This window comes from Orycteropus afer, unplaced genomic scaffold (genome assembly GCF_000298275.1).
Source record: "Orycteropus afer afer isolate SDZICR_OR568_19922 unplaced genomic scaffold, OryAfe1.0 scaffold00042, whole genome shotgun sequence".
In the NCBI taxonomy this organism is placed as follows: domain Eukaryota; kingdom Metazoa; phylum Chordata; class Mammalia; order Tubulidentata; family Orycteropodidae; genus Orycteropus; species Orycteropus afer.
Window position 1 is genome coordinate 7795839 of NW_006921629.1, and position 24388 is coordinate 7820226.

The 24388-nt window shown below is 38.1% G+C and overlaps 1 protein-coding gene across 1 annotated transcript in view; it reads right to left on the reverse strand.

The window, feature by feature from the left end:
- The window catches only part of SSH2 (slingshot protein phosphatase 2), a 114685-nt gene that overhangs the window by 40260 nt on the left and 50037 nt on the right, over nt 1-24388 (reverse strand). The window contains exons 4-7 of the mRNA XM_042780500.1: nt 15308-15429; nt 9981-10049; nt 6110-6175; nt 2055-2249 (exon numbers count right to left, since the gene is read on the reverse strand). Coding sequence (XP_042636434.1) covers nt 2055-2249; nt 6110-6175; nt 9981-10049; nt 15308-15429 — 452 coding nt within the window. The remainder of the gene's footprint in view (nt 1-2054; nt 2250-6109; nt 6176-9980; nt 10050-15307; nt 15430-24388) is intronic.

Sequence of the window (24388 nt, forward strand, 5' to 3'; positions counted from 1 at the left end):
CTTTGGGAGGAACGGTTGGTGAAAGGGCTGGAGGGAGGCAGCATGTTTGACCTTGCAGAAATAGGCCTTGGGTTACTGCTGTCTTCCTCTTGTGAGATTAGAGGAGGTCAGAACATGTGGCCTCCTTGCCGTTTTTACAGTTGGTGTCAGTTGGTGTCCGTTTATGGCACTCACATAAGTGGCTTCAGAATATCCATTTTGAGCTAGATGAGATAATCATTTCTCTCAAATCCATCAACCAGTTGGAAAGCATGAAATCAGTAACATTTTCCAAGATTTCTGTAAGCTGGACTAATCTTTATCTTTGTAGTACACTGTGATCTCTTGCCACTTAAAAGAGATCCTTGTACCAATAACACCCTAATTGTTTCCACTGTTTTTATGACTGTTCCTTTCACACAGTTTTTAGAATTTTAACTTTTCTAGCAAAAAGCATTCATTGAACTATTATCTAATTAAGCCCCTCCTCCTTTTTTAAAACAAAACATGAACTGTTCTGGCATGACTTTAGGAATCTGAAGGCGAATCCTGTTTGTAAGGTCTGATAGTAAATAGTTACTCTTCTTTTCCAGCTGTAAAGCATCTTAAGTATCTTGGGAGTGCAGAAATATCAATTCAGAGCAAAATAAACATCCTGGTTAATTTCCAAAGCAGGAACTAAGTGTGAAAAAATTTCTAAAATAGTCACATAAGCTTCAACACATAGACTTAAAAAGGAAACAAACATCAGCTCTACCTTTATCCAACTAACGGTTTATCAGGGAGATTTAATAAAATCTTACTGACAAGGACTTAACAAAGCAATGGCTGAGCTGAATAAGACACATAAATTGTAAATACTAAAAACATTAAAAAAAAAAAAAAAAGAAATCAGCTGAAAATTACCTCAACAATGTAAGTATTCTTTTAAATAGAGTGTAAACATCTAGTATTCCAAAATATTAGAAACATCCCTCTGAAAGCTTACGTCATTAATTTACTTACTGAATGTATCTTTCATAGATAATAAAAGGGTAAACTTTACCCCAACTCCTTTATACAGCCATGCATAACTTAACAGCCATGATACGTTCTGTGAAACAGGATGTTATGTGATTCGGACATTGTGCGAACACGCGTAAATTGTAAGCAATAGCATTCACTGATTTTCTACCTCGATGTTGTTTAATAATAACCTTTGTTTTATTTCCAGACCAATACTTCTCCTTTGCTGCTTGCTGCTGCTATCATTAGCACTGGTTTCGCAGCATTTGGGAGCCAATATACACTTCACAGTAGTATTTTCTAAAGAAAATTAAACTGAGCGATAATGCTACAACACTCCAGAGATGTATGATACGTGAATTTAGATGCCGCTGCCTATGAGTCAAAGCGTATGCTGGTACGTGTCAAACTGTTTATTTTTAAGTAGAGAAAGTTTACATAAAAATGATGATAGAGAGTACAATACAGTACATATACAAGCCAGTAACATAGATGTTTATTATGATTATCAAGATATATGTATTATAGGTCATATGAAGATATACGTATTTTAGGTTCATATATCATAGGTTCATATGTGTATACAAGAGACATGAGATATAAGTACTGCATGTGAGAAGTTGCTGTGTTTGCTATGTCATGCCTGGTTACATCCACTATGTCCTATTCGTCAACTGAGATTTCTTAACTTTATTATAACTTTTTGGGGCCATGGATGTGTATGTAGTCAGACACTGCCTGAAAAGACATGCGATGTGTGACTGTACTCAAATTTCAAATTAGTGGAATCTGAATTAATGGGATTTTATGGTACTGCAGTTCTCAACTATGGACATTCCATTGTGTCCAGGAATGCAACTCCTCAGAACTTTCTTTGTAGGCAATGGAAAAACATTAGATTTTTTGAGTAGCGTTCTTTATGTGTGGTGGATGTGTGAGGTACACAATGACTAACATGACTGGGTAAGATAATTTCCCCAACAGGAGAGATTATGGAGAAACATGCTGCCTACAACCATCCTTAAGGCACAATACAGAGGACTTCCACTATCCTCAGCAAACTGACTTACATGTCTGTGAAGAGTGCTGGAGAGTCTGGCCGGTGGGACTGCACATCCTGCATAGCATTCCATTCGTTGACCGAGGACTGATCTGAGTTGATATGGCTCTCATAATAACTCACCCATGTTAGAAACAGGCTGCCTGGGTAGTAGTTATGCATTCTGGCCACTTCACAAGCCTTGTGTAAACTCTGTAGTGCAGACCTGAAAGACATGCTAGAAAATGAACACCGCAGGACAGCAGAGAACCAAAAGGTCAATGATTCATATGTACCCCAAACTCCTCCAATTTTTAAATCCTGCAGAATGTGGTCTCGGGAGGATGTATGTACTCCTTGGAATATAAGATTTTCTGATTCTGATTATTATATTATTTATCCATAGCAATAGACACATTTCTTGGTGAAAAATGTGATGCATCCTTGGTGGGGAGGAGAAGAAAGGACAACTCACTAATGAAAAATAGCTCCAGATGCCCGTGGAGCTCATGATCCACTGGGCTGGAATTATGCTGTTATCTATGCGGTATCATTAGAGAACTAAAGATCTCAACAATTTACTCTACAAAGATAAGTTTCCTTTGGCACAGAATCATATTACATCATACATTCTCTAACATTCTTAGATGCTCCACCAACAAAAACCAAACTCACTGCTGTTCAGACAGTTCTGACTCATAGTGACCCCTCTTTGGGTTTCCGAAGTGGTATCCCCATAGAAGTAGATTGCCCAGTTTTCCTTCTGAGGAATAGTTTCACCAGCCATTCTTCAGAATTCTGCTTCTACTTAACCAGCCCTCTGGTTAGCAGTCAGATGCCTTAGGCACTACGCCCGGCACCTGAGCTCCTTGACAGTGATTGCATAGATGTCTCCAAGCCTTGAGGAGATGTCCTTTAATGTCCAGGAAATGCTGATCTAATGACATTTATCATTCTTGTTGCCTTAGTCTCCTAGTGTTTTTAAACCACTCATCCATACACTTGAGCTACTTTCCAGGAACAGCTCTGGTTATTCTGAGACTAATTAAACCTTGCAACTCTTGTTGTTATGTGCCATCGAGTCAGACCTGACTCACAGGAGTGGCTGGTGGTTTTAAACTGCCAGCATTCTGGTCAGCAGTCAAGTGCCTTAAGCACTACGCTACCAAAGCTCCAGGAACCGAAAAAGAGTAAACACAACTAAAAAGTACCCCTTTGGTTATATACTGGGAAAACCTTAAGTTAGAATGCGGGGAAGTTACACAAGAGTAGTAGGGACCTGTGTAGATTTTTACTGATCCATCTCAAACACCTAAAACAATGCCTAGTTCATAGCTGCAGCTCACAGAATTTGTTGAGAAATGATACTATAAACTGATGTTTCTCTCTTAAAGGAAAAAAACCTAAGAGAATTCTGTGGCCAATCCATTTACATCTTTTTCTTAAAAAAGCCTTTTTTTTCTCTCATAAAAGTGAGCCGTGCTTTACTGTAGAAAATTTAGGGCCCTTACATAAAACAGGCAGAAACAGTCTGGAATCCTAGCACCCAGAAACAATCCCTGTTAAGATTTCATCATAGATCTTTTCCCAGTTTTTCTTCTCTGCATAGATCTATAATAAACAAACATACTAGCATATTCTGTACATTTATGAACTTGCTCTTTTACTTTACACTGTCATCAACATCTTTCCATGTCGACAAATATTCGTCAACTATGTATTTTTTTAATGGTTGCATAATATTCAGTAACATGGACACTTCATAATTTAACTGATTCCTGTTTTCTGAACATTTATTCCCCCCTCCTTTTTTTTTTTTTGCTATTACCTGGACACTGACAAATGTTCTTATAGCTAAAATCTTTGCCCACACCCATGATTCATCTTAGGATGAATTCTTAGAATCAGAATTATTAGGTCAAAGGGTATGCAAAATTATAAGGTATACTGGCAAATCTCTCTCCAGAGAAATTGCTCCAGTTAATTCTTCCACCAGTAGTATATGACAGTGTCTGTTCATTGAGTCTTTGTCAATCCCATGTAATGTAAATCAAAAAACAAACAAACAAAAAAAACTAGTTTTACCAATTTGATAAGAAAATAACTTGCCAGACTAGTTTCATTAGAAAAACACTTTTTCCTTAAAAACCAAGTGGCAGACATTTTTTTTTTTTTTAAATGCTTTCTATTACTCAAAGTGGAGGAGCGTTGGTGGTGTAGTGGTTAAACATTCAACCAGTAACCAAAAGGTCAGTAGTTTGAATCCATTAGCTGCTCTGTGGGAGAAAGATGAGGAATCCTGCTTCCGTAAAGATTTACAGCCTTGGAAAACCTCTGGGGGCAGTTCTACTCTGTCCTAAAGGGTCACCATGAGTGGGAATTGACTTGAGGGAAGTTTTGTTGTTGTTATTACTCCCAAGTAAAGCCAAATTCTCAGAGATTTTCAGCAAACCAGTTTCATTCTACACATTCAAGATAAGGGCCAGTTTAGTGAAATGTACAGGATACACAATACGTGCTCTCTTCATCCAATGTCTCAAAACAAATGTCAAAAGCATCTGGTGCAACTGCTTTAAATTCACTCAAGGCCTGGCCACTTCAGATACTTCAGCTGCACACAGGAGTGGGAGCTGCTGTAACTACCTTCCTGTGAAGGAAACACCTGGCCTGAATGCTACTTTGATCCATACATCATCTATAATTTTTCTACCACTTTCAATTCACAACTCCCCAGGTCAAAAAAAGTTTATTCTGCAACAAGCTAACAGAGCTAGGTCTAGTCAGTCAGTCTACTTTAGAACATCAATGTTTGACCTAAGGTTATTGAATCTTTACCGTCCTTTAGGATTAAGATTGCTTTGAACTCCTTTCAAAAATGTAACTGAAAACACTGTCATTTATGGGACTTATTGCTGTTTGGTTTTACTTGTTACCTGGGAATAGATAGGTTAGTTGCCTTTAACTGAGCCTTAGTCAAAGGAGGTCATGAGTTTTCCATGAGAAATTTACCTCTGAAATATGCCCTAAATCTAAATATTCTGGTCTAAACACATGACCTGAAACTCTATGTCCTACCTCATTTACTACAGGAAATAAGAGTCTTTTAATTGTTCATGACTCTGTTTTAGGACCCCACCCACCTCAATCCTATCAGTTCTGTTATTCAGGGGTAGATTATCATCCTGGAGTCTTTTTCAGGCTCCTTTATTTCTTGTTTGGTTTGTCTCCTCTCCATTCCACTCCTCATAGGGACTTCTACTACACAATATGCAGCTGAATTAGGAACAGAAATTAAATTCCTTGAGTGGGGGATGAACTCTGAATCTTACAGTCATATCATTGCCTGGTTACATTTAATTATTTTTACAGATAATTTGAAACAATATAATAAAGAGTCTATTCTGTCCATATATATAAAAGATACACTCAGGTCAGTTATATAATCTCTCTAAAATCTCAGTTTTCTCATCTGTACCAAGAGGCTAATATTTGGTGGGTTGGTGTGATGATTAAATGTAATCTACGTAAATCACAATGCCAGGCACACAGTATACAACCCAAAATGTCAGCATGCTAGCTGACTACTATTAACAACTACAATTTTTTCTCTGGGCTTTATCTGCATTATGTAAACAGACACTAGCAGTTTAAATAGAAACCTGACTGTCTATATAATAGACATATATATAAAATCCTCTGTCAATGCTAGCTCTTATTGCCTTAAGAAACTGAAAGCTAATATGCAGGCAATGCGATGTCCTAGACCTGGGTCTATTACTAACTTGGTCAGTGTGTGTCTATAAAACTCAGTTCCCACTGGCAATCCGATCTACTAGGTCTCTTCCAGAGTCTAAGAATACCTCTGAATTTCAGGTGCTTATCAATGCTCAAGGCCTCCCACAGTGACAGTTTGAAAACTGTACTTCTATGTTATCTTTAACTATAATGACCATAAAAACAAATCACACAAAATCCTAACACAAATTATACAGCATTTTCATAGTTGTTTCAAATACTAAGACCTACAAAATACGGCTCTAATCACATACTAAAACATTTTCATAGAGATACTAAAAGTGATCTTACCACATTGCCTGCACAGATACAGGTTTGAATATATGAACTCTGTTATCTGTTGATACGCTGAACCCACTGAAAAGACAAAATTCACAAACGACAATGAGTTTTTTCAGTTGAGACTTTTCAAGGTAATCTCCCAGACTAGCAATAGCTGGCTCAGTAAAGGGGATCATCAAGCACCTCATGGAGAAGTTAGCCAGAATACAGGACTTGACTGAACAGCTTTGACAAACTGTCTGATTTTACCCACCAAGCACAATGACTGGACTCTCTCACACTGGGGTTATGGAGTTACACAGTTTCTCAATGATAGTTATGGGACAAATTGTTTTGCTGTATATTTCTATTTACAAGTCTTGTGGGTTTTTAGCAAACCTAACCCTAGCTTTATAAACTGGAGTACATCTTGGTCTCAGGACTCATTCTAAAAACATCAGCAAGTGGGAGTGGGAGTATCAGTGGAAGGAACTGGCACAGAAAAGGGGTCATACTGTAGATAGCTGGTAGAGGCAGCAAGAGGTTGTTTGAAACAGAACATATCATCCTCTGCAAGAGCATTGCAACAGTCCCACGTGCTCAAATTCAAGAGGGAGTCAACAAGCTAGTTCTTCCTTGCTTGGATTCTTAGCATAGTCAGCCTAGAAGAACATAAGTTGAGAGGCCCTGGCAAGTTGTATTTTTACTCCATTTAAAAAGAGAAGAATTTAAAACAACTCATTGAGACTTCAGCAAGATGAAGGAATAGGTAGACAAGCGACACAGACCCTCTTCAACAAAGAAAAGAGAAAGCAATTGACAGAGATACAGAAGATAATCCTGGAGCCCTGTGCATTGAAAGGACATATACAGAAGTGGATTAGGCACCAACTAGTGAAAAACCTGAACGAAAACAATGAGTATGGAGATGGTCAAAGCAGTAGACTAAGATCAACAGTCTGAATATTTCCAAGTGATGGTGGGACCTGAGAATTGGCCTAGAGGTCAGTCCTGGTCGCCAAGGGCTGCAGAGATGACTGCACTGGTGACCTATGACTAGGAAGAGAAACAGCAAGGAGGGAGACAACCTGAGCTGTGGACTTTCTGCTGCCCAGAGGGTGCAGCCATTTTGGATTTTAAAGTGACAGCATTCTCATTCTGATTCCAGGGACCCAAGAATAGGCTCTGTTTGCCAAGGATGGCAGGGACATACGAGAGACTGACAACGGGAAAGGAGACGGGTGGTGAGTGTATAAGTGGTGTCAACTAGCAAATAGAGGAGCACAACCCAGTACCCTGCTTATGTAGATAACATACAAAGGAAACAAGGAAAACAAAAATCGTGGGCAAGTCACTCCAATATACAATCACCAGTTAAATATAAACACAAAAACATCACAATGCCTCAGAGACAACAGAGCATCACAGTGCACACAAAGAAGCAAGATAAAGCAGGAGAAACAAGGAACCAGGATACAGACCCAAAACACATTCCTAAGGAAGATGTAGCAATTGAACTCCCTGATAAGGAATCTGAAAGAATTGAATTTAGGTATCTTCAAGGCATTGAGATAGGAAAACACTGACAAAATTAGAGAAAACCATATAATAATTTTTTAAAGACAAAACAAGAACAAAATGACAAAATAAATGAAAAATTAGAAATTATACAAAATTTACACATAGAAATCCAGAAGATTAATACTAAAATTTCAGAAATAGATAAGACATTGAACAGGCAAAGGAGTAGAACTGAATCAATGGAATGCAGAATTAGTGAGACTGAAGGCAAATGCCTCAATATTTCTTTAGAAAGTAATAAATCAGAAAAAAAGATCAAAATAAAATGAAGAAAGCCTAAGGTTTATGTGGGATACCATCAAAAGGAATAACCTACATGTAATTGGAATTCCAGAACAGGAAGAGACAAATAAAACCACAGAAAAAATGGTCAAAGATTTGCTGGAAGAGAATTTTCCTGCTATGATGAAAGATGAGACTAGATATCCATTCAAGAAACCCAATGAACCCCAAAAAGGATAGACCCCAAAAGAAAATCACCAAGACATATCCTTATCAAACTCACCAAAACCAAAGACAAAGAAAGAATCCTGAAAGCAGCATGGGAAAAATGGAAAGTTACCTACAAGGGGCAACCAGTAAGACTAAGTTCAGATTTCTCGGCAGAAACCATGCAGGTGAGAAGACAATGGGATGGTATATCTAAAACCCTGAAAGAGAAAAATTTTCAACCAAGAATTATGTAGCCAGCAAAACTGTCCCTCAAATATGATGTTGAAATTAGGACGTTTCCAGATAAGCAAAAATTAAGGGAATTTGTTAAAACCAGACCAACCTTATAAGAGATGCTAAAGGGAGTCCTTTGGACAGAGAAGCAACAACAGCAAACAACAACTGACCATTAACACACATGATGACATAACCCAGAAACCAACCCAGGTATGGAAGTATCCAAAGTAAGTAAGCCTGTAAGATTGTAAACAGGGAACCAGAGATATCAACTGACAAATGAGGACAACTATAAACCAAAAAGAGGGAAAAAACTGTGTTGTTACAGAACGTCTAAATGGTAGGGGAGTCAAGACAACTACAAGATAGAACGGTCTGTTCTAAACTTGGGAAGAAAACTATAAATCACAGAATAACCGCAAAGAAAAATGATAAACCTTCACATCAAAATCAAAAAGAGGACCAGCACAAATATTTAGCAAATACTAAAACAATAGCAACGAAGGAAATGATAACGTGATTCATAAACAAAATGAGCTCAGCATAGAAATTATATGGAACAAAAAATCAACACCACAAAAAAGCATATAACAAAAATGGCAGCAAAAAATTCATACTTGTCAATAATTACATATCTGGCAAGGGACTTATCTCTAAGATTTATAGAAAACTCCAACGCCCCAACAGCAAAGGAATTAAAAATCCAATTGAAAAATGGGCAGAAGACATGAATAGACACTTCACCAAGGAGGATATTCAGGTGGCCAACTAATACATGAAGAGATGCTCATAATCACTGGCCATCAGAGAGATGCAAATCAAAACAACAAGATACCGTATCACCCCAGCACTGATGGCTAGGTTCAGTAAGACAGAAAATAACAAATGCTGACAGAGATGTGGAGAGATTGGGACTCTCATACACTGCTGGTGGGACTGTGAAGTGATACAACAACCACTGTGGAAAGCAATATGGTGATTCATTAGAAAGCTGGAATTGGAGATATCATTTGACCCAGCAATCCCATTATGAGGTATATATCCTAGAGAGGTGAGAGCCAGGACAGGAACAGACATATGCACATCCATGTTCATCGCAGCACTATTTACAATAGCAAAAAGATGCAAACAACCTACGTGCTCATCAATGGAAGAGTGGGTGACCAAACTATGGTACATACACATACTGGAATGCTATGCAGCACTAAAGAATAATGTAGAGTCTGCAAAACACTGCATAATATGGATGAACTTGGAGGACATAATGCTGAGCGAAATAAGTCAATCACAGAAGGACAAATATATCATTAGTTTGTTGTTGTGGGGGGTCAAGGAAAGGTTTGTTTATATATGGAGAGAAACTTTCTTTGTTGGTTGCTAGGGGTGGGAGGGGAGGGGAGGGAACACTGCCAAAAAAAAAAAAAAAAAAAAAAAGCATTGATCCATGTCACTTTAGTTTTGTGTATTTCACTGTACATAAATTATATTTCAATAAAATGCATTAAAAAAAAAAAAAAAGGACTCACTGAGCTGCTAACAAGACAGTTCATTTGGGCATAATGGGCCTCACATACACCTGAATGAATGTGCACTAAGACGGAACCCTACCCCTTGGCAGAAAGTAGGAGAATAAAAAGAGAAAAGCTCTTACCCGTCACCATCCAAGTGAATTAGGGTGTCACTCCAGAGAGGCAGGACTAAGCCCATGGTACAAGTGCTGCTGTAAGACAAGAAACAGTCCATAAGTTCCTTCCTGTTATTCTGGGAAACAGCCCTTTGTTTCAACACAAAAGACAAAACCCCTAAGCCCTAAATTTTGGCAAGAATGTTATAGAATGGACTCATTTCTGTCATATTACTATTAATCACATGTATGTGCTCAGGAGTTATTTTAAAGAGGTGGTTAATCAGTTTCTTGCATATTTAACAACAACAACAAAACGCTTATTGACTGAGTTCTCTCTATTGGCTAGCTTGTGTAAATGGCCACTGTCTAGGTGATTACGGCTGAATAGCTTTTGGCAGATACCAGCCCAGAGTCACTGCACTCAACTGAACTCCAATGATGTTTCTAATATTAAGAACAATTGCTGGTTACTAAAGACCAATGAATATGTGATTTGCTCAGTTCCAGTTCTGAGGTTTACATAGATTTATTGAACACTACAACACTCTCAGTAGTCTGAAGGGAAAGGGAATTAAGAAATGTAAGCAGCAATTATTACAGGTTGTGATCAAGTTAGATACAACACAATTTAAATAAAGCAATGCTTGGTGGCTACATACTGAAGTAGCACTGTTGAAATGCAGAGTTAATAGGAATGTCAACAACATCAAAGGTAACTCTAGTATGTTATATTAAAATTCTATTTAAGTTACATACTTGCCTAGGATAGAAACTGGCTTCAAGTTAATGGAACAGGTTGGAACAGGAAGCCAGGGCCTCCTGATAGTGAGCTCTCTAGCATATCACTTCTCTGGACAACTGTAAACTACCCCAGACCTCTACGACTTTCTCTCTTTAAAGCTGCAATAAACTATCATTTTCCCTCACTGGCCAGTCTTCTAAAGGCCCCTACACTTTCTCCCTGCCAAAATACAGAGAGAAACAACATGATATAGTGTAAAGAATATGGGACACAGAAGATGTGGGAACACAGTATAGCTAAAGCACGGGCTCTGGAGTTGGACGGGTTCTGGAACCTTGGTTCTGGCATCAGTTGTATAATCTTAGGCAAGTTATTTAACTGTTTTGTTGTGCCTTTGTTTCCTCATCTGTAAAACAGGGATGAAAATAAATTCTTCATTACGCTGTTTTGAAAATTAAACAGATAAAACAAAAACTGTGTAGAATAGTGCTTATCAGTCAAAAACTCAAACATACCAACAAGCAAAACCAGTTGCTGTCAACTCCAACTCATGGCAACCCCATCTGAGTCAGGGTATAACAATGTTCTGGAGAGAATTCCACGGCTGAATTTTTGTAAGTGGATCACCAAGCCTTTCTTCCAAGGAGCCTCTGGGTGGATTCAAATCTCCGTCCTTTCAGTTAGCAGCCAAATGTGTTAACTGTTTTCCCTGCTCAGGGACCCCTCAAATACTGCTTAGGACATAACAATAAAGGCTGGAGGTTCAAACCCACCAGCCACTCCTCGGAAGGAAGATGGGGCAGTCTACTTCCATAGTGATACTGCCTCGGAAACCCAAGGAGGGGTCGCTGGGAGTCGAGTCTGATTCAATGGCACATAACAACCACAACAAACCATTTATTGAGTGGTTATTAAGCCAAAAAAATCTGGATTTCATGCCAGTACTTCAATTCCTTTTGACAAGTTCTTTAGCCTCTTTCAGCTTTAACTCTGCATTTAAAAATGCAGATAGTAAAAACCTGCCCTCATAGAGTAAGTACAAAGATCTAAAACATTTAAAGTGAAACAATATACGTGATTTATGGTCATGGAAAACAAATGGTGAATATGAATCTACGGTGGGGTTTTAACACATCTGAAAGTGATTTGGGGGTGGGGGGGTTGGAAAGGGAAGAAAGCATTATGCAATTGTTTTAGAAACAATGTGAGGAATACCAAGCTTTAATTGTTGGAGTCGCCTCAGGGTTAAGGAAGGCCAGTCTCTAGCTGGGTTGTGTCTAACGCCTTTCACTGCATTCGCTGGCCTGTGTTACTCAACACCCACTAGTGATTCCAGGGCACAGGAGATACAACTCAAGATTGGAACAGCTTATCTATATTGGAAGCCTGGGCCTGAGCACCAGAGACACAGTTATCATGCCAGAGTCTAGGAATGAGTAGAACAGCACCCCACTATTTTTGTTGATTTAAATAAGGTAGGGTATGAAAAACACGCCTTGAAAATGGCTTCCCAAGGTGGAGTGGGGTTATTTTTAGAGTAGTTTTTTTTTTTTAGTGAGTGTTTAGCAGGGTTCCTAGCAACAAGTATAATGTGGGGTATAAATATGAAGGGCTGATAGCCCAGTGACAAATCTAGGAACGAAGTTACTAAGGAAGATGAAACGGAAGCTACAAAACAGTGTGATTTTTGAGTTTGTGACCAGATGCTTGTTAAACTTTGGGCAAACTGACAATGATATATAAGAAACAACAGAACATTTTCAGTTTAAATTAAAGTCAGAATGCATTTTCTACATTAAGAAGTACCTTTTTCATATATCAGGAAGAAGAGACCTATACTAGGTATACCTGGTATTTTTATCTCATTTACCTTGAGTCTCCTGAGATTTTTTCTATTAAATTATAACTACTTGTCTTCATAGATATTCATCCCATTCAACAAGTACCTATTGAACGCCTACTATGTTCAAAGGAGCTCTGGTGGCATAGTGCCTAAGGCATTTTGACTGCTAACCAGAAGGCTGGTAGTTCAAACCCACTAGGCCACTCCTTGGAAGGAAGACAGGGCAGTCTACTTCTGTAAAGACACCACCTCTGAAACCCAAGGAGGGGTTGCTATGAGTTGGAAGCAACTCGATGGCAGTTGAGTTTTGGTTTACTATGTTCAAGGTTCTGGGAGTATGAAGAGAAAATAAAGCAAAACAAGACCATAAAGCTGTATTATTTTATAACTGGACAACTATCCAATGCATTTTGAAAACCAATGTTACACCGTATATTAAACAATTTATTACTTAACATGTAACATAATTCTCAAGGAACGTGTAAATAGGCTAAATGGATTGGCTATAACATATCTCAAGAACTATTTTTGGGAAGAATATATTATAAACAATCTAGGATTCACTCTTGTTTAACACTGTTTTGAAACATTAACTTTTTGTATTCTCAGATACAAAATGTTACAAATTCTTCAAAAGCAATAGAGACTGAAGTAACACTAGATTCCCTGAGCACCAGTATTCTGATGTGGCAGCTTTTTCTTACTGTGCAAGAAGCTCACTCAAGCAGAGGGTGTGTAGAAATTTCAAAATATCAAGTTTACAGAATGAAAACTAGTTTCTAGCTTTTCATGTCACCTTCTGACTCCCATAAACTAGACTTTTCCCTAGTGGCACCTGGCAGATATGATTTGGATAGGGTTATTACATAAGATAGAAGAGGCTCATGGAGGAAAAATTATTGGGCACCCATATAAATCAGCATTCTTTAGGATTTCTAGAAAAGTTTAGGACAAATTCAAAGAGGTAAGAATAGACATCTGACTGACACACTCTGGGTCAGGAGAATCTGTAGGTATGGCCTTCTGTCTCTAGAGAAAGACTAAAGTAAAGTTCCTACGTAGTCCCAGTTCCTATCTTACCACATTTCCAAGGAGGGGTAGAATCAAACTAAAGTAATATGATCTGAAGCAGCAGTGTACAGCTGCAGTTTTGGTCATGATGGAAATTTCTATACATGTACTGTCCAATATAGTAGCCACTAGCCACATACAAGGAGCCCTGGTGGTGCAGTGGTTAAAGTACTTGGCTGCTAATTGAAAGGTTATAGGTTTGAACCCACTGCTCCATAGAAGAAAGATGAGGCAGTCTGCTTCTGAAAAGATTTACAGCCTTGGATTTACAGGGCAGTTCTCAGTCTTATAGGGTCACTACGACTCAGAATCAATTCAACTTGGGGGTGGGAGGACATACAGCTATTGAGTACTTGAAATGTGACTAATAACAAGGAACTGGATTTTAAATTTTATTTAATCATATTTTATTTAAATAGACACATGTAGTTGCACGGATCTAGACAGATTATAAACTCTAATCAGAGATCTTGAAATCCTTACATAAATGTAATCAAAGTGGGAGCTCTGACAGAATAAATGCTTACTGAATCGTCTGTTGCCTAGGCGACAACACAAGAGGTTAAAACCGTTCAGGAGCTTCCTAAATGTGGTTTACAGCCGATGTAATTTCAGGGTTTACAGTTAAGGGCTGTAAGCGACATACAAGTAAGTAACAATTCTGCCCTTGTGAACCCACAAGTCATTTTCAGGTTGACTGTCATGTACAAGCTCAAGTAAAAAGGACTTTGGAAAACTTTCTAGTTACAATGTAATTTTTTTTTTCCCCTCCACTAGCACAGTTAGAATCACTTCCAGTCTCCTCCTCTCTTTGTGGCTAAATTCCCCTGAGGCCTGAGTCACAGCCCTAGCTACTGCACAGTTCCATCCTGGTTCTGAACCAGGAAGTCAATGCTTTGAGACATCTGGCAGGATTTCCTGAAGCTTATTATCTAGAGCGTAAAGATCTGCTTAGCAGCCACATTCCATAGCCTTCCCAAAGATTCTCCAGAAAAAGAGGGAAAAGGAAAGCCACAAAACTTAAAGACACAAGGAGGCCAAGTTCTGTGTGATATCTTTAGTGAAGTGCAGCTAAAACCAAAAATGCTTAATTATAAAAGAGTCTACATCAAGAAATCATTCCAGTTCCCCTGCAAGTTTTCTCCTTTTTCGTGTTAAACTGACAATGATATATAAGAAACAACAGAACATTTTCAGTTTAAATTAAAGTCAGTGTGTTTTTACTCAGAAAAAGGAAAAAGTAGGTACAAAATGTGGTAAAAGCAAGGCTTAACACAAGAGACTGGAGTTAAAGTGGGATCTCCTTGAATCCAGACCCTGGTGCACTATCACAAATGGAGTATGGCCTAGAATCACAATGAATCATTCCTGATTAAAATAAAGTAAGTGGACTGCCAGGAAAGAGCAGCTTTTTCCCTGGAAATGTAAGTTTAATATAATGTAACTCAAACATTTACTTTATGTCACTGCTACTTAGAGATAAGAGGAAGGTAAATAATAGTGGTAAATTAGGGACACACAACAAAAGACGTAAGCTACACGTGCTTGTCTCTCAAGACTGTGCGTCTAAAATACAAGTTGACTTTATGGGAACTACAATGGTTTTCCACACTGAACTTGAAGAAAAGAACTACAAAAGTTGTTTTTGTGATAATTCAAAAGGTAACTGGAACAGGTTATTTTGTGGTACTCTACCTGTCATTAGAAGAGAAATCCATCCCTAGGACAATGCTTTCTTCAGTGTCTTGCCTACCATTAGTTGACACTACCACCATATAGCGTGTTCGATTCTGGTAAGTACTTTCCAGTCTTACAGCCTGGAGGTTAAGAGACAACAGAGAAATTCAGGAAAAAAAATAAGAAATTTAAAAGGCCAATTTTATATCATTCAATTCTTTTTAGATCAGTCTTTTAAGTATACGAAGGCGGCAGCATAGCCAGCACTTAGAAGACCTAAATTAAAACCCCATCTCACATATTAGCTATATAACCAAAAGTAAGTCACTAAATTAATTGGAGGGAGACATTGTAATACCTATCCCATCAGAATGCTGTAAGAAATAATGCATGTTAATAAATAGTACTTGGCACAGCGTAAATGTTTGCTATTAATGTAATATATTATAATAACAATTATAAGCACATACACTATAAAGACCCAAGCAGGGAGCGTGAGCAAAATGAGTACTGAATTTACAGATGCTATTCCAACAAACAGTTATAACATGAAGCAATCTATTAGCATTAACTAAGAGAAGTGTTGATTGTGTGCTATTGCATCTTTGTAGTTATACTAGATTTTCTTTAGTTTCAATGATAATTAAGCATGCTTTTCAGAAGATTAGTTTTTCCCCCGAAAAGTTTTTATTTACACTATCTAAAAGAGCCTGTAGAAAATTTAAATATGGACAAGGTGTTAGATATTAAGGAATAATTGTTAACTGTGATAATGGCATTGTGGGTATGCTTTTCTTAAGTATTTGGTGTAAAATGATATAGTGTCTGAGTTTTACTCTAAGATGCTCCAAATTAGATTAAAAAAATAATAATACAAACAGAAGACAGGCATAAGAATTGAACATGTACCTGAGGTAGATACATCCCTTGGAGAGAACAATCATGGGAGAAAGAAGGCTGTTTATGCACAGGGAGACAGTTCAGGGGGCAGGAATGCATGGAGGGAGAGACACAGTGAAGAGGTAACTATTGGGAGGAAGTGGGAGGGGAGGTGTTGCATTGGTAAATTGTCAATGTCATCAGACAACGTGTACGTGAACTGCTGTATGGAAAGTGAATTTGCTTTGTAAACTTCCACTCAAATCACAATTTAAAAAAAAAGTAATTGGCTTAAAATACACCCTAAAAAATACATAAATAATAATAATAAAAAGGAGGGGGGCGAGGGGTGTCCTGGCAAAATCTTGATGGCTAAATATTTTCTGAGTCTACTTACATGAAATATCTAGGATAGGCAAGTATATAGAGACCAAGTTTATTAGTGGTTACCAGGGGCAGGTGGGAGGGAGAAGAAAAGGGGGACTCATTTCTTACAGGACACAGAGCTTTTATTAAGAGTGATGAGAAATTTGGGAATGGATAATGGTAATGCTTGAACAACATAATAAATGTAACTAGTGCCACTGAATAGTACACGTGACGAATGTCATATTTATTTAATCCGTATGCTGAGCAAATAATCCAAGAAACCGGACTATATGAAGAAGCTTGACACAAGCCATGGTATTTTCAATCGCCTCAAATCCATGTCAGAGCTGTACAATGAAGAGGGAAGACCGAAGATGAATTGATAACTTTGAATTGTGGTGCTGGAGAAGAATACTTAAAGTATCATGGACTGCCAGAAGAACAAACAAATCCATCTTGGAAGAATTAAGGTCAGAATGCTCCTCAGAAGTGCGTATGGCCAGACTTCATCTCACCTACTTTGGTCACGTCAGAAGGGATCATTCTCTGGAGAAGGATATCATGCTTGGTAAAGTGGAAGGTCAACTAAAAAGGGGAAGGCCCTCAACAAGATGGATTGATACAGTGGCTGCAAAGATGGGCTTAGGTATAGCAAGGATTGTGAGGCTGGCACAGGATCGGGCAGTGTTTCATTCCATTGTACATAGGGTCATTATGAGTCAGAGACAACTCAATGGCACCTAACAACAACAATAAACAGCAGCAGCAACAATAAACATATTCTGGAAACTGACAGCTCAGAGCTCACCAAGGCAAGCCTAAGCTTCAGTATGTATTAATATCTGAGATCTTGTTTATAAGAAATTCTAGCTTACCTACACCAAGTTTTCTGATTAATGCGCTAGGAGGGTTTCTAGAGTCAGAGTGTCAGTGCCATCTGGACCTCATGTGCACTCACTACTATCCATAGCTCATTCTTTGGTCCCAGCCCATGGGGCCTAAACCTTAGTTAGTTAGTTGGTTAGGTGCCGTTGAGTCATCTCCGACTCATAGAAACCTCTTGTACAGTCTTCCCTCTTCATTGTCCAGCTCTCACATGCATATGAGGTGACTGAAAATACCATGGCTTGTCAAGTGCACCTTAGTCTTCAAGGAAACATCTTTGCTCTTCAGCACTTGAAAGAGGTCCTTTGCGGCAGATTTGCCCAATGCTATACAATGTCTGGTAGTGTAGTGGCTAAGGCACTTGACTGCTAACCAGAAGGCTGGTGGTTCAAACCCACCAGCCCCTCCTCGGAAGGAAGGTTGGGCAATCCTACTTCCGTAGTGATACTGCCTCGGAAACCCAAGGAGGGGTCGCAATGAGTCAAGGCTGACTCGACGGCACACAACAACAACAACATACAATGTCTGATATCTTGCCTGCTGCTTGCATTGGTGTTGACCACAGAACCAAGTAATATGAAGTCTTTGACAATCTCAATCTTTTCTCATTTATCACAATACTGCTTATCGGTCCCAGTGTGAGGATTTTTGTTTTCTTTATATTGAGGTGTAATCCGTACTGCAGACCATAGTCTTCAATCTTCATCAGTAAATGTTTCAAGCATCCTCACTTTCAGCGGGCAAGGTTGTATCAACTGCATATCACAGATTGTTAATGAGTCTTCCTGCAATTCTGATGCCACGTTCTTCTTCATATAGTCCAGTTTCTTGGATTATTTGCTCAGCATATAGATTGAATAAGTATGGGGAAATGATACAATCCTGGCGCATACCCTTCCAGATTTTACACCATGCAGTATCCCCTTGCTCTGTTCTAATGACTGCCTCTTGGTCTATGTACAGGTTCCTCATGAAAACAATTAAGTGTTGTGAAAATTCCCATTCTTTGCAATGTTATCCATAATACATTATGATCCACACAGTTGAACGCTTTCGCATAGTCAGTAAAACACAGGTAGACATCTTCCTGATATTCTTGCTTTCAGCTAAGATCCATCTGACATCAGCAATGATATTCCACGTCTTCTTCTGAATCCAGCTTGCATTTCTGGAAGTCCTCTGTCAATATACTGCTGCAACTGTTTTTGAAATCTCTTCAGTAAGATTTTACTTGCATGCAACATTAATGATACTGTTCTATAATTTCCACATTCAGTGGGATCACCTTTTTCTGGAATGGGCACAAATATGGATTTCTCCCAGTCAGTTGGCCAGGTAGCTGTCTTTCAAATCTCTTGGCATAGCTGAGTGAGTGCCTCCAGCGCGGCATCTGTTTGTTGAAACATCTCAATGGGTATCCCATCAATTCCTGGTGCCTTTTCATCACTTCCCTCAGTGCAGCTTCAACTTCTTCCTTCAATACCATTGGTTCTTGATCATATGCCACCTCCTGAAATGGATGAGTATCAACCAATTCTTTTTGGTACAGTGACTATGTGTATTCCTTCCATCTTCTTTATGTTTCCTGAGTCATACAATATATTGCCCATAGAATCTTTAGATATTGCAACTCGAGGCTTAAATTTTTTCTTCAGTTCTTTCAGTTTGAGAAATGCTGAGCGTGTTCTTCCCTTTTGGTTTTCAGACTCCAGGTCTTTGCACATTTCATTATAGTAATTGGCTTTGTCTACTCGAGCTGCTCTCTGACATCTTCTGTTTAGCTCATTTATCTTGTCATTTCTTCTATTTGCTTCAGCTACTCTCCATTCGAGGGCATGTTTAAGTCTCTTCTGACATCCATTTTAGTCTTTTCTTCCTTTCCTGTCTTTCTAATGACCTTTTGCCTTCTTCATGGATGATGTTCTTGATGTCATCCCACAATTTCTCTGCTTTTCGGTCACTGGTGTTCAATGCATCAAATCTATTCTTTATGTGGTCTTTAAATTCAGGACGGATATAATCAAGGTCATATTCCAGCTCTTGTGGAGTTGATTCAATTGTCTTCAACTTCAACTTGAACTTGCAAATGAGCAGTTGATGGTCTGGTTCCACAATCAGCTCCTGGCCTTGTTTTGGCTGAAGATATTGAGCTTCTCCATCACCTCTTGCCACAGATGCACTCAATCTGATTCCTGTGTACTCTGTTTGGCGAAGTTCACGTGTATAGCTGCTGTTTGTGTTGTTGAAAAAAGGTATTTGCAATGAGTAAGTCATTGGTCTTGCAAAATTCTATCATGCGATCCCCAGCATTCTTTCTATCTCCAAGGCCAAATTTTCCATCTACCGGTGATTCTTCTTTGATTCCAACTTTGGCATTCCAGTCACCAGTGAGAATCAGCACATCTTTGATTGCATGTTCGGTCAATTTCAGATTGTAGAAGTTGGTAAAAATCTTCAATTTCTTCATCTTTGGCTTTGGTGGTTGGTGCATAAATTTGAATAGTAGTAGTATAAACTGGCTTTCCCTGTAGGCGTATGGATATTTTTCTATCACTGACAGCATTGTACTTCAGGAGAGATCTTGAAATATTCTTTGTGATGATGAATGCCATGCCATCCTTCTTCAATCTGTCACTCCTGGTATAGTAGAGCATATGATTATCTGATTCAAAATGGCCAAAACCGGTCCATTTCAGCTTACTAATGCCTAGGATAGAAATCTTTATGTGTTCCATCTCATTTTTGACAACTTCCAATTGTCCTAGATTCATACTTCATACATTTCATGTTCTGATTATCAATGGAAGTTTGCAGCTGTTTCTTCTCATACTGAGTCATGCCATTTCAGCAAATGGAGGTCCCCTGAAAGCTCTACTTTACTCATATCATTAAGGTAGGCTCTATTGTGATGAGGCAGCTCTTTCCCAGTTATATTTTTGAGTGCCTTCTGACCTGAGGGGCTCATCTTCTGGCACTTTATCAGGGCTATTCAAAAATTCCAGTACTACATCAGATAGTTTTCACTACTATTCATAAGGTTTTCACTGGCCAATTCTTTGAGAAGTGGATGGTGATTAAAAATAAGCCTTAGTGCATTTAAATGTTAGTTCCTTAGCTTCTAATATGTGAATTTCGTTTGAATTATTATTACTACTTCATGGAACATAAAGTCAGAAGTACAGCTCTGAATTTTGTATACTTGGCATCAGGATGGTTGGCATTCATTACATTCCTGCTGTATCAACTCTTACAAGAAAACAAGCTTTAATGTAGTCAGTTTGGCTGTTGTATTTCTCTACATTTTCCTAAGAGTATCAGAATAGAGGGGAGCTCTGGTAGCATAGTGGCTAAGGCACTTGACTGCTAACCAGAAGGCTGGTGGTTCAAACCCACCAGCCACTCCTCAGAAGGAAGATGGAGCAATCTACTTCCGTAGTGATACTGCCTCGGAAACCCAAGGAGGGGTCGCTATGAGTCGGGTCTGACTCAATGGCACATAACAACAACAAAAAAACAATCAGAATAGAGACAAACAGCCAAGGGAGGGCTCACCTCTGATTTGCTAAATGGGTTAGTTGAGCTGTGTTTTTCGTTGCTTAGCCACTGTGGAAGTGGAAGGAGACTTTATGAAGAGCAGTAGTGAAAGAATTCTAAATAGAAACCAAATTTCTGACAAATGTCTTGAGCCAGCTAAAGGTATTTGGAATCTCCTTCTCTTCTGAGATAATGCATTGGTTACTTTATGGAGAGGAAGTTGCCTTCAGGGCACATTTTCCTGGCTTCAAAAAGTCTGCTTTTCTTTTTTCCAGTAACAGAAGAAAACTCTTACTAAAAAAGAGAGTAGAACTAGATGTACATTCCATGAGGGCAGGAACCACGTCTCCTCTTTACCTTTGAATCCCTAGCACTTGCACAGTGACTGGTACATAGCAGATATGTAGTAAGTTTAAGCTTCTTCGACAGAAGAACTGCATGTAGAGTTCTTGGGACTTGATCATGGGCCTCTAGATAGTATATAAGGTCATTACTAAATTCTGCTAAAGGCAAATGGAGCTTTAATCAAGGGATTGGGAACCGTGATATTTACTCAGCATCTACATCTTAATTAGAAAGATGAGAAGAAATCTTTAAAAAAATATCTTCAATGCCAGGGGACAAACCTGAGGGTTTAAAGTTCCTTTTAAGCTTCAAGATTCTAGGTTAAGAAACTAAACAAAATTTTAAGAGTAAGCACATAAAGAAAAACCCAATACCCATCCTGTTTTGAGGTTTATTTCATATTCCTCTGTTAAGAAGATTAACAAAATCTAATAACCTAATTTAATTCATCAAGCTAATTTGAAATGGCAGTTTGTACTTAATAACCTAATACTAGAATTGGTAGCAATTTCAATGTTTTGCCAGACTCGAACTTGCATGGAATAGATGACTGAAATAACACAATGATTTAGATGCATTTGATTAACAAACTAAAGTTCTCATTGAAAATGGCACTACTGAAGTCCACTCTAACTGTCCAAACAAACAACATTTTGGATTTTAAAACCTGGCAGAATTAACACCTGAGAGAATTATTCCAAGAAAGTCTACTTACTATCTAAATGTAGAATTTCTATTACAAATTTCAACTGAACTGGATCCAGTAATCCCAGGACTGAAGTGAATCCATATTCCTAATACATAAGAACTCAATCTGTTCAAAGCTCATCTATCAAAGAATATTAAACCTTCCCTTGTAACTAATTTAAATGCTTAACTACATTACAAACTGTTCAAAACACCACTTAGCGTAACAGCCTCTCTCTTCAGCATCATCCAGTATCAGGAAACACTCCTTCTTAAGCTTACACTGCAGCTCTGCCTTTAATTTCTCTTCACCAAGATCTTACATCATGCCACTGCATGCAATGTTTACCCTCAGGGAAGCCACGTTATATAAAGTTCCACTGTCTAGACACGCAGCTCACCCAAACCATCAGAGGGAAAGGTTTCAAAAGTATGTAAATACTAAATTCAAGACAAAAGAATAAAGCAAAGTCAATAACTAGAATTAAAATAGACTTCATATGTGACACTAATGAGCTACAACGTCATCAAAAGAAATAGATTAGAACTTGAGGCAGTCAGTATCTGGATTTTTAGAAATCTATCTCTATGAAATTCTTAAATAACAAAATAATCTATGAACTATATTCTATGTAGCCATTAAAAGAATGATTTATCTACTGACATGGGAAGATAACCATGATAAATTATAAAACAGCATTTATATTTTTTATCTCAATTTTATAATTTGGCTGTCTCTCTTTTTTTCTCTCTCTCCTATACACAAACACAAAATAAGACTGGAAGGATATTACCCAAATTGCTAAGAATAGCTTTTTCAGTGTGCAGAATACAGAATAATTTTTACTTTCTTTGTATCTTTTATTTGGAAGGAAGGTTGGGCAATCTACTTCCGTAGTGATACCGCCTCGGAAACCCAAGGAGGGGTCACTATGAGTTCAATCCGACTCAACAGCAGTGAGTTTGGTTTGGTTTATATCTTTTATATGCTTTTTATAAAAAAATTCTTTTACATCTTTCTGTACTATTTGAGTAAAAAAAATAAGTAATATCTTTAGAAAAAATAAACGTATTTTCATTTTGGAAAAAAAAAATCAACATATTAAAAAAACCTCACAAAACAACAACAAAAAAATTAAAAAAAAAAAAAAAAAACTTTGCAAAGTACTCAGAAAGACTTCCTTGTACCTTAGCAGCACCTCAGCTCAAGCTAAGAATATCAGTTGAACTTAATTCTTAATTTCCCAGCCTATTTTTTATTAGGTGGGTCTCTGAAAACCATTTTCATCACTTTAACAGCTACAGTTTTCCTGGGTGCTAAAGTTAATGTTTGAGACCTACAGGTATTTGGAACGAAGAGCTTCCCTGAAGGAAAAGATTGGTTTCATTCTCTCTTCAATACTAAAGCAAAATGAGGGGTTTGTTGCCTCTACTTGTAGTTGGATCTTAGAAAAAATAAAGGCAGGACTTTCAGTTGACTATCAAACTTTTAACCTTATGCACAAGCCCCAAGATCAGAGTTTTAGCATTCCAAATTTAACTCATAACAAAAGGCTTTGCTTTGAGTCTAACAAATGGTCCTTTCACTTATAAAAGTGCTAATCTGCCCAAAGTCATACAATGTATTCACTGATTTTCTTGAAGATGACTCACTCAATAATCTGAAACATAATGACTATGTGTTTGTAACAATTCAAAACAACTGTAAAATGGCTTGTCATCTGAACTCTGAATTAATTTGGAGGCGTCAGTTACATTTTCTGAATTTATATTTTCTAAATGCAAAGCAGCTGAAGCTGCATATTTTACTAGGGAAAGAAAAGACTTAATTGCCAGCTCTGCCTTCCTAACTGCTTCCTTTAATGCTCTTTCAAGTCTCTCCCGGTTAAAACTATTTTAAAATTTATAGGTACAATCCAAACTCCAAGAGTTTATCAGTGAGAAAAATACACAGTGAGAGAGGATAGACCTCAACTGAAGCTGTACTAAAACACACAATTTTTCTCAACAAATATCAATTGGGAACCTAGTGTGTGCAAGTGACTGTTATTGTAGAGCAGCTGTTCTAAAGATGTGACTCCTGGACTGGCTGCATCAGCATCACTTGGGAACTTGTTAAATAAGCAAATTCTTGCCTCTCCATCCCCTCCTCCCACCTACAAAATCACACTCTTTGGGCAGGGCCCAGCAATCACTGCTGTAAAAAGCCCCCAGGTAATTCTGATGTACTCTAAAGTTTGAGTACTCTTGAATAGCTTTAGAATATTGAATTGTTAAAGATAGAAACATATCAAAAAATATATGTAAGAGCATAGTGGCTAAGACACTTGCCTGCTAACCAGACGGCTGGCGGTTCAAACCCACCAGCCACTCCTCGGAAGGAAGGTTGGGCAATCCTAC